This window comes from Pituophis catenifer, unplaced genomic scaffold, assembly GCF_029215685.1.
Source record: "Pituophis catenifer annectens isolate HBS135680 unplaced genomic scaffold, rPitCat1.0.hap2 SCAF_7, whole genome shotgun sequence".
Taxonomy (NCBI): domain Eukaryota; kingdom Metazoa; phylum Chordata; class Lepidosauria; order Squamata; family Colubridae; genus Pituophis; species Pituophis catenifer.
This window is the reverse complement of record NW_027256887.1, coordinates 86,667,185-86,678,838: the sequence shown is the minus strand read 5'-3', so window position 1 is coordinate 86,678,838 and position 11,654 is coordinate 86,667,185. Positions and strand designations below refer to the sequence as shown.

Below are 11,654 nucleotides of genomic sequence, written 5' to 3'. Positions count from 1 at the left end.
CTATTCTATTCTATTCTATTCTATTCTATTCTATTCTATTCTATTCTATTCTATTCTATTCTATTCTATTCTATTCTATTCTATTCTTATATTCTATTCTACTCTATATTCTATTCTATTCTATTCTTATATTCTATTCTACTCTATATTCTATTCTATTCTATTCTTATATTCTATTCTACTCTATATTCTATTCTATTCTATTCTATTCTGTTCTATTCTATTCTATTCTATTCTATTCTGTTCTGTTCTGTTCTGTTCTGTTCTGTTCTGTTCTGTTCTGTTCTATTCCTTCCTTCCTGAGAGCATATGCACCAAAGACAAATTCCTTGTGTGTCCAATAAATTCCTTGTGTTCCTTGACCAATAAAGAATTCTCTTCTCTTCTCTTCTCTTCTCTGTTATATTCTGTTCTGTTCTGTTCTATTCTATTCCTTCCTTCCTTCGAGCATATGCACCAAAGACAAATTCCTTGTGTGTCCAATAAATTCCTTGTGTTCCTTGGCCAATAAAGAATTCTATTCTATTCTATTCTATTCTATTCTATTCTATTCTATTCTATTCTATTCTATTCTATTCTATTCTATTCTATTCTATTCTATTCTATTCCTGTCCTGTTCCTATTGTTTCGATTTGCTTCTATTCTCTTTGCCAGAGAATAAACATAGTTTGCTATTTCATTCTTACTGATTGTTTTTCCAGGGTCCTTCCCTATTGTCTGGATTTTGATGACCATCTCTGTGCTGACACTGGTCCTTAACCAGATCTCTGCCTGCTTTAGCGGATTCTATCAAGATCCGCTAAATTGGCTCTGTGCTGCCCTCTGCAGGAAATTTTAAATGCACCCATTATTAAATTCACTTCAAGTCAATTTGGCATCTGCCACATTTGCGCAAGAGAGAGGGACATAATTTATTGCCGGGGGCAATCACGATGAAACAGAGAGACACGGTTTACATTATATAGCTCTGCGAGCTGAGCCTCCAACTGGCCCAGAGTGAATTTTTGCACCACGTTCTGGTCATTCCTGGCAAGGATGCCCCAGGATCGAAGATGATTGTTGTCTATCACGCAGCAGGCTGCAGACCACATATGGCTGGGCCTGTTGACCCTCCCTCCAGCTATGTAGGTGTCTCCTGGCACCGCGCCCACCAGCGCAAAAGTCTCCTGGCATCCTTTGGTCATCTGCAGCATGGTGGTTTGCTCGTAGTTGTTCCAGGCTCCGCCGTTGAGTTTTATGAACTGTGGGACGATGTTCGTCAGGGTGAAGGTGGAAGACTTGGCACTGTAGTTAGGCTGGTGTCCATTTGGGTTGAGATGGCCCCTGTTGCAATCGGTCAGGTTCTTGTAATCATTCAAGATAGCTTGGCTGTCACGCAGAGCTTCTTTTGGGCCCTTTTTATTCAGGAAGTCCCCTTCCGTTTCCATTTCACGTTGGAATGTGGAATTGATGAGCTGCGGAGGAGTAAAGAGGAAGCGCAAACAGCGGAAAAGAAAGGAAAGGAGTGATCAGATGGGAAACCAAAAACCACCCAGCACGACAGTCTTCAAATCTACAGCTGTGTTTCCCTAACGTGCCTTGAACTGTTACGTTCACACAGGGGTGAAATGTAAAATTTGTTACTACCGGTTCTGAGGGCGTGGCTTGGTGGGCGGGGGGGGGTAATGTGAGTGGGTGGGCATGGACAACTTTTTTTTTTTTAAACTTTTCAAAGCATTTTTTTTTCTAATGCTCTGAAAAGCCTCTGACGATCAGGCAACTCAGCTGGGATCGTCAGAGAGGCTTTTTTAAAAAAATGCTTTGAAAAGCCTCTCTGCCAATCAGACAACTCAGCTGGGATCGTCAGAGAGGTTTTTTTAAAAATGCTTTGAAAAGCCTCTCTGGCGATCAGGCAACTCAGCTGGGATCGTCAGAGAGGCTTTTTTAAAAAATGCTTTGAAAAGCCTCTCTGGCGATCAGGCAACTCAGCTGGGATCGTCAGAGAGGCTTTTTTAAAAATGCTTTGAAAAGCCTCTCTGCCGATCAGGCAACTCAGCTGGGATCGTCAGAGAGGCTTTTTAAAAAATGCTTTGAAAAGCCTCTCTGCCGATCAGGCAACTCAGCTGGGATCGTCAGAGAGGCTTTTTTAAAAAAATGCTTTGAAAAGCCTCTCTGGCGATCAGGCAACTCAGCTGGGATCGTCAGAGACTTTTCAAAGCATTTTTTTTTTTAACCACCTCTTCGGCCAAGAGGTTGCAGAAAAAAATGCTTTGAAAAGCCTCTGACAATCCCAGCTGAGCCGCGGGATCATCAGATGCTTTCTTTTTTTTTACTTTTAAAAGCATTTTTTCGTCGGAAGAGGTTGTAGAAAAAATGCTTTGAAAAGTAAAAAAAAAAGCCTCTGATGATCGGGCGGCTCAGCTGGGATCGTCAGAGAGGCTTTTTTAAAAAATGCTTTGAAAAGCCTCTCTGGCGATCAGGCAACTCAGCTGGGATCGTCAGAGACTTTTCAAAGCATTTTTTTTTTTAACCACCTCTTCGGCCAAGAGGTTGCAGAAAAAAATGCTTTGAAAAGCCTCTGACGATCCCAGCTGAGCCGCGGGATCATCAGAGGCTTTTTTACTTTTAAAAGCATTTTTTCGTCGGAAGAGGTTGTAGAAAAAATGCTTTTAAAAGTAAAAAAAAAAAAAAAAGCCTCTGATGATCGGGCGGCTCAGCTGGGCATGGGGAGGGGGGCACAGGGATTTTTGCTACCGGTTCTCCGAACTACCCGCCATCGCTACCGGATCGGGCGATCCGATCCGAACCGGGAGCATTTCACCCCTGTATTCACATAACATACTGACCAGTGGTGAAATGTAAAATATGCTACTACCGGTTCTGTGGGCGTGGCTTGGTGGTGATGGGGGGTAATGTGACTGGGTGGGCATTGCCAACTTTTTTTTTTTTTTTTACTTTTAAAAGCATTTTTTCTACAACCTCTTCGACCAAAGAGGTTGTAAAAAAAATGCTTTTAAAAGGCTTTGACGATCCCAGCTGAGTTGCCTGATCGTCAGAGGCTTTTGTTTTCTTTTAAAAGCATTTTTAAAAGAAATGCTGCTGATCAGGCAACTCAACTGGGATCATCAGAGCCTTTTAAAAACATTTTTTGAAGAAAAAAATGCTTTTAAAAGTTAAAAAAAAAGCCTCTGATGATCACGCAGCTCAGCTGGGCATGGGGGGGGGGCAGGGATTTCTGCTACCGATTCTCCGAACCACCCACCGCCATCGCTACCGGTTCGGGAGCATTTCACCCCTGATACTGACCCCCCAACCAAATCAACCGTATTGTGGTTTCACACAATGTGCTAAGACTAATAAAGGAGAATATTTGTAACTCAGGCTTGAAAGGAGGGGTCCTTGATGCTCTCTTGAGCTTGCTTGTTTTCTTCCAGACTTTTCATGACCCAAATAGGTAACATCATCAGTGCTAGTAAGGAGTAGGGTTTGCTGTCAGTTAGTAAGGAGGGAGGGAGGGAGGGAGAAAGGAAGGAAGGAAGGAACAGCCATGGTGGCACAGTGGTTAGGATGCAGTACTGCAGACTACTTTTGCTGACTGCCGGCTGCCAGCAGTTTGGAAGTTCGAATCTCGCCAGGCTCAAAGTTGACTCAGTCTTCCATCCTTCCTTCCGAGGTCGGTAAAATAAGGACCCAGATTGTTGGAAGCAAGATGCTGACTCTGTAAACTGCTTAGAGAGGGCTGTGAAGCGGTATATAAGTCTAAGTGCTATTGCTATTCTTATCAACAATTGTTAAGTCTGGGATGTTATGTGACAGCTGCTTTGTCTCTAAAATTCTAAAATCCCAGCACACTTTAGCTTATTCATATTATTTCAGTGTGCTATTTCCCCATTTCTTTGACTTTAAAGGAGCAGGATAAGAATATGATTGACGCCTTTAGCATCCCACTTGGGCAGCCAAGAAAGCTAACCAATGGATCGTCAAAACATTTTTGTTTGTAAAATCATCAGAAAAAAACAATCAGTCCAAAATTCTCACTTGAGGCACAAAGGATCGGGCTCAAATTATCCTACTTTGAACATCTTTTGCAAAGACCCAACTTTCTGGAGAAAACATTAATATTGAGAAAGGTGGAAGGAAGGAGAAGAAGAGTATGAGTAGCAATAAGGTGGACGGACTGAGTTATGGTGGCGATGGAGACTTGAAAAACCAGGTTAGGGACAGATTATCATGTAGAAAATCGATGTTGGGCGTGTCCAACCTTGTCAACTTTAAGACCTGTGGACTTCAATTCCCAGAATTCCCCAGCTAGCACGCTGGGGCTACATAACCTACATTCAGGGGTGGGCTTCAAAAATTTTAGCAAGGGGTTCACTGCCCAGTTGCTGGGTGGGTGTGGCCATGGTGGGCGAGGCCTAGTTAGCCTCCTGCACCATGGGTGGTGGTGGGATGTTTTTGCCCTCCCCAGGCTCCAGAATATTTCCTCGAGCCTCTAGGAGGGTGAAAACGGCCTCCCCAGGCTCCGGAGGCCCTCTGGAACTCGAACTCCAAAAGTTCGGCCTTCCTGAATTTCCAGTAGGCCTATTTTTTGCCCTCCCCGAGCCTCCACGGGCACCCTGAACTTACCTGCATCCAAAACAGGCCGCGTGGGGACTCCTGGGAGGGGCGGGGTGGGAGGGGCCAGCCAGGAGTGGGATTTGGGGCTTCTCCGAACTGCACAGAATCTTAGCTAGAGGTTCTCCCGAATCCCTGCGAACTCCCACCAGCCCACCATTACATTACATTCATTACATTCAATGAAAAGAACTTGAATCAGTCCATCTTACCTGAGGTTCCACCATCCATTTTTTGGGTCTCTTAGCCTGCCCAGGGTTATAGACATACGCCGAATAGACTGGGATGCGATTGTCTTTATCATACAAAGTGGCGAAACGATACAAGTTTTGGTAACGCTGGCAAATGCGGACAGGGCGCGGAGGGAGCCTGATAAGTGGTGGGGTTTCTCGGAGGAAAAACTGAGGACAATGGTCTTGAAAGGAATCCACCACCTCTCCACTCGTGGGCATCTGACTCCAGATGGGTTATTGAGCAGAGTACCCCTTGAGTATGCACATGAAAGCAGCTGAGAGTGAATAACCACAGTTAATATACTGACACACTGAGTTGTGGTAGTCTTTTTACTTTTAGAAAAAAGTAAAGCAAAGTCCAATAACAATCCAAGTCATACACAGATAAGGCGATAGTTAAAATATCAATTCAGGGATATTCTAAGTAGAAAGTCTTCTTACCAGTTGTTGTCATTACACAATAAAACAGTTCTTGAGTTTCAAACAGGAACAAGTTCAGTATTAAAACATTCAATAAATAGTAGCAAGCTACAAGTAGCAGTGATCAAACAGTGATCATGCAGAGAGAATAAGTAGAGAGTAACAGCAAATAAGCAGATAAAATGGTGTAGTGTCCACAAGCCATGATTCAGGCTTCCCCTTAAGTGCATTGGCTACAGAGCTTAGCCAATCAGGATACAGGATGATGCAATACAGTCTTAAAGCAATATAATACCTTTTGACAAACATGTATTGATAGTTTATATATTGCCTGACCAACTAGTTAGACAATAGCCATTTCCTAACAGGGATCATTGCCTTAGAAGATTTCAGGTCATCCTCGACTTATGACCACAATTGAGCCCAAATTTCTGTTGCTAAGCGAGACAGTTCAATGAGCTTTGCCCCATTTTGTCACGGTTGTTAAGCAAAACAGTGCAGTTGTTAAGGTAGTAAGACAGTTGTTAAATGAATCTGGCTTCTCCACTGACTTTGGTTGTCAGAAGGTCACAAAAGGGAAACCATGACCCTGAGATACTGCAACCTTCATAAATATGAACTAAGTGTCCAGTTGCCAAGTGTCTAATTTTGATTACATGATCATGGGGATGCTGCAATGGTCGTACGTGTGGAAAATGGTCATAAGTCACTTTTTCCAGTGCTGTTGTAACTTCAAACCGTCGCTAAATGAATGGTTGTAAGTCGAGGACTACTGTTCTGTCCCCGACTCACACACGCACACAAACAGTCAGCCAGGAGTTAATAAAACCAGCAGTCAGGAATTTCTTTGAGATCACAGCATTGGCAGCAACCCAGTAGCTGCTTGCCAAAAACTTTACTCACAAAGGGAGGTTTTCCTCCTCCGTCGGATAAACCAAAATAATTCCACAAAGCCAAAGAATTGTCAAGTCCAGTCCATAATAAATCCAAGGAAGGCATATAACGAAGTTCCAGAAACGCAGTATGACTTGCTAGCTTTTCATTTTTGTCCGTCACAAAGCCTGAATGGCCACCACACCCCCTTTTATCTCCTGTGGAGTGTGGTCCAGTGACTCAGCTTAATCTCTGGCACGCCTCCTTCTCTGCTGTGCACGCTTGTCTTTCCGACGCTGTTGGGGATCCAGCCAAGACTTATCTCCGTCGCTGTCTAACTGCGGCTGCTCGGAAGTGCCTGGCTCCTGGCCTATCTCTTCTCCTTCGGAAGACACCTGAGGCATTGCCAGAGAGGAGGGTCCTGGAGAGGGAGGCCTTGCCAACTCCTCTCCTTCACTTTCGGAGTCTTCTCCCTCCGATAAGACGGGCTCGGGGGTCGGAGTCACAACAACTACCTGTAAGGACCAATTCACAAGTAATGCTAGGATATTCTCTCTGCATCTCTCTTTCTCTCCGTCTCTCTCTCTCTGTTTCTCTGTCTGTCTGTCTGTCTGTCTGTCTGTCTGTCTGTCTCTCTCTGTTTCTCTGTCTCTTTGTTTCTCTTCCTCTGTGTGTGCGTGTGTCTGTGTGTGTGTCTCTCTCTGTGTCTCTCTGTCTCTCTTTATTTCTCTTCCTCTCTGTGTGTGTGTCTCTGTCTGTCTGTCTGTCTCTCTTTCTGTGTCTCTGTTTCTCTGTCTCTCTTTGTTTCTCTTCCTCTGTGTGTTTGTCTGTCTGTCTCTCTGTCTCTGTCTGTCTCTCTCTCTGTGTCTCTCTGTCTCTCTTTGTTTCTCTTCCTCTGTGTTTCTCTTTCTCTCTCTCTCTCTCTCTCTCTCTGTGTCTTTGTTTCTCTTCCTCTGTGTGTGTTTCTCTCTCTGTCTCTTTGTCTCTCTGTCTCTCTCTGTCTCTCTTTGTTTCTCTTCCTCTGTCTCTCTCTCTCTCTGTCTCTTTCTGTCTGTCTCTCTGTTTCTCTGTGTGTCTTTGTCTCTCTGTTTCTCTGTCTCTGTCTCTCTTTTAGTAGAGTTTGTGCCAAGGAGGCTACAGATTCTGAATTGGGAAATGGACTGTGGTTTTGTGTATCTGTGTATGTGTGTTTTGGAAGGAAGTGCTACAAAAAACAAGAGAAGGCGATCATCCATCTGAAGTCCGTACTTTGCCCTCAGGTATCTCCGCCATAGTGTATGAAGCCAGAGCAAACATTCTCGAGACGATGACATGCAACGGCAGCGAGTGGTACCACGGGGGAATGAATCCACACACGCTCTGTGCAAGTTTGAAGGACAAGGATGGCCACTTTTGCCAGGTAAATATCGTTGCCCATCAGCAACAAGAACAGCAAGAACTGTTTCCATTGGTTCAGTTTCTATCAGCCTTGCAAGGTAGGCCAGGTAGATAACATGACCGGATGACCGAATTCTCCTTAACTTCAGGTAGTTCTCAAATTACGACCACAAGTGAGTTTTTTTGGGCTGCTGCCTCACCATCTGTGCATTATTATTATTTTTTTTGCCAGCAGTATGAAAGTGGCTTGCTTTTAACCTTCTTCCAAAATATTTTTTGTAGTTTGAGATGTGTAAGTAGTATCCCATCCATCACTAACCAGGTATCACTCTACCAAGTTTTCCGAGGTTAGCTACATCATCATAATCTCCTTTTAATGACCCCCATCATCTCTTTGCGGGGTGGAGTCTGGGTAACTGAATGGAGCTGAGTATTTACTGGCCGGATGCCCTTCCTGTCACCAATGCGGAGTTTTGTTCAGCAGATATATTCTCATCGTGCCCAGAGAAAGAAATATCTGCCTCTACCTAGGATCGAACTCACAGCCTCCTGATTGTGAGGCGAGAGCTCCACCTCTAGGCCACCGCACCACTCATCAGCTACGTGCTAAGCCATTAAAATATATATATTAAATTTACCATTTTTGTGTGAATGCGGCGTTTGATTAAATGTGTTTATAAACAAATGCTCAAAGCATAACGTTCGCTATTAAAAGCACCCCGATTGTCTTGCCATACAGTTGTCAAAATGTTGTTGAACCTCCTTCCTTCATCTTTTTTTTCCCTGCAGGGACACGGTGGAGGGCTTTTAATGTGTAAAACATTGCCGAAGTCCCCATACTACATAGTTGGAATTTCCAACTTGGAGAAGGGTTGTGACAAGGTAGAGTACCCCAAGATTTACACCTCCGTTCAGCAGTTCCTGGAATGGATTTCCAGAAAGATGAGAAGCGAAGAGATCCCAAAGGAGAAATTAGACCATAATACTGAGGACAGCAGCTCAACTTCAATCACCGAAGTCCCTAAGGATACGCTTGTCATAGAACCGCCATTCATCCCTCAAGAAACGGTTCCCACTCTTCTAGAACCTCCGTATGTGCCAGAAGAAACAACTCCTTCACCTCCAGTGTCTCCTTTTATTCCTACAGAGACAAAATTAATTCTGGAGCCTCCATCAGTTGACAAGCCAAGTCACTCAGGACCCAAATCAGTTGATAGCTCAATGCAATATCCCTTTCTAAACACAACTGTTTTGCCCCCCGAGTATGTTCCTCCAGAAGCAGAAGTCACTCTGGAACCCCCATATATCCCTCTAGAGACCCCTGGTCATCTAGAGGCTCCGTACATCCCTCCAGAGACATTTGTCTCTGTGGAACCTCCATACATCCTTCTGGAAACCACTGCTGCTCTAGAGCTACCATATACTCCCCAGGAGACGACAATTCCTCTGGAACTTCCATATACCCCCACGGAGACTTCTGTTCCTCTAGAAAATCCATATATACCTTCAGAGACCTCGGCTACTCTAAAACCACCCTATGTACCTGAGGAAATCCCTCCATCTCTTGAGGCACCCTACAATTCTCCAGAGACTTATCCTACTCTAGAACTTCCATACACACCTCCAGAAACTCCTGCTACTCTAGAACCCCCATACACCCCCCCAGAAGCTCATGCTTCTCTAAAACCTCCATATATACCCCCAGAAACTCCTGCTCCTCTAGAACCTCCCTACACACCTCCAGAAACTCCTGCTCCTCTAGAACCTCCCTACACACCTCCAGAAACTCCTGCTCCTCTAGAACCTCCCTACACACCTCCAGAAACTCCTGCTCCTCTAGAACCTCCCTACACACCTCCAGAAACTCCTGCTCCTCTAGAACCTCCATACAGACCTCCAGAAACTCCTGCTCCTCTAGAACCTCCATACAGACCTCCAGAAGCTCATACTTCTCCAAAACCTCCATATATAGCCCCAGAAACTCCTGCTCCTCTAGAACCTCCATACAGACCTCCAGAAACTCCTGCTCCTCTAGAACCTCCATACACACCTCCAGAAGCTCATACTTCTCCAAAACCTCCATATATAGCCCCAGAAACTCCTGCTCCTCTAGAACCTCCATACAGACCTCCAGAAACTCCTGCTCCTCTAGAACCTCCATACACACCTCCAGAAGCTCATACTTCTCCAAAACCTCCATATATAGCCCCAGAAACTCCTGCTCCTCTAGAAACTCCATGCATACCTCTAGAAGCTCTAAACACATCTCCAGGAAATCCTGCTCCTATAAACCCTCCATGCATCTCTCCATACATACCCCCAGAAACTCCTGCTCCTCTAGAATCTCCATTCATATCTTCAGAATCATCTACTCCCTTAGAGCCCCCATATATCCCCCTGGAAATCCCACTCCCACCAGAACAGCCAGAGACCCCTGCTCCGCAAGAAAATCCTGTTCCTCTAGAATTTCCTCCACTGAAGACTCAAGAACATTATTCTAAAGACCACTACTTCTCTGGACCTGTCCTATATTCTTCATGATCCTCCTATTATTCCTTCAGCGACCAGCAAGATGGAGCCTCCGTATATTTCTCCAAGATGCAGAGTCTCAAAGACTTCTCTGTCCATTGACCAGCTATATACTCCCACCAGCGTATCCATACTTTCCTCCAGATGCATCTGACTCTCTGGAAGAAAGATGACCATTCCCCCCCCCCACTAGAAATCTTGCTCGACTGACCACCCGTCATCCAACATATTCTTCAAATAGTGCTTGAGAGACAACTGCTCCCCATGTGCGCCAGAGGAACTTTGTGAAAATGAGGTTCCAGATGTTCCTTTCTGGTTCAGACCTCTCCAGAGGCAGCTGTCCATCTTGAGTGGCCACACTGTCTCCCCAGAACCCTTTCTACGTTTAGAGTAACCATGTATGGTGTTTGCTTCTGCATCCCTTAACGATTCCTCTGCTCTTCCAGAATTCTTAAAACACCTCCAGGAAACAAGAACCATGATAGATACCATAAACGTTAGTTATATTTTGGAACACGTAGGTTTTATTTAATTGATTATTTATTTATTTATTAAACTGCTCTATCCTCACCCAAAGTCAACGGGCATCCTTCCTGAGACAGTTGCCTTACTGCAAGATCTACAGAGAGTCACCCGCTCCGGAGGTCCCACCTGAATTACATGGCTTGGAATTGGTCCGAGTAGTCCTCGACTTACGACCCACAATGGAGCCCGAAATTTCTGTGGCTAAGCGAGACATTCCTTAAGTGAGGTTTGTTTCATTTTACGACCTTCCTTGCCGCAACTGCTAGGTCAGGGGTCTGCAACGTTAAATACTCAAGGAGCCATTTGGACCCGTTTCCCACAGAAAACACCGAGAGCCACAAAACCTGGGTGGGCGTGGCCAACTCGATGTCACTCACTTCCACCAGTCACATGACACCCCCCTAGCCACGCCTACCCAGCCGGTCATTAAGGCAGATAACCAGTTGTTAAAAAACACCGGGAGCCACAAAATCCTTTTGACATCTCCCTCCCTCCCTCTCTCTCTGTATCTCTCTCTGTCTCTCTCTTTCTCTGGCCTGGCTGCTTCTCCATCCCCCGCCATCGCCGTTACCTTCTCAGGCCAGGCAAGGAGTGACTCGGAGGGGAGGGCAAGGGGCGGGGCGAGCCAGTAGTGGGATCACCTGACGGGGAGCCACAGCAGAGGGCCCAAAGAGCTGCATGCGGCTCCAGAGCCGCAGGTTGCTGACCCCTGTTGTAGGTGAATCGCTGCAATTATTAAGTTAATAACCCCGTTATGACGTCACCGAACCGGTTCTCCCCCCCACCCTCCCCCCCACGTTATTCTTACCTTTTATTTGGTCCCACCCCAATCTATTGCTGCCTCCTGAGTCCCAGCTTATGACTAGAGGGAAAAAAACTGTTTAAACTCTTGCCGGGGGGCTTCAAAGGGCCGTCCTACAGCTGATCAGTGTTAAAAGCAAACAAATGAGTCGGGTCGTAAGTGCGAGGACCTTCCAGAAATGACTCTGACCAGCTAGCCACGCCCACCTAGTCACATGACCTCCAAGCCACACCCACAAAATAAGCCACGCCCACAGAACCGGTAGTAAAAAAAATTAGAACCCACCCCTGCTGGAAATGGGT

At 45.4% G+C, this 11,654-nt stretch overlaps 1 protein-coding gene across 1 annotated transcript; it reads right to left on the bottom strand.

Annotated features, from left to right (window-relative positions):
- Nucleotides 1-911: 911 nt before the first annotated feature.
- Nucleotides 912-9,735, bottom strand: LOC139319862 (endonuclease domain-containing 1 protein-like). The gene is made up of 4 exons (XM_070947912.1): nt 9,235-9,735; nt 7,368-7,478; nt 4,806-5,045; nt 912-1,454 (listed from the first exon to the last, which is right to left on the bottom strand). The coding sequence occupies exons 1-4, from the start codon at nt 9,733-9,735 to the stop codon at nt 912-914; spliced, it is 1,395 nt and encodes a 464-aa protein (XP_070804013.1).
- Between the last annotated feature and the right edge of the window lie 1,919 nt (nt 9,736-11,654).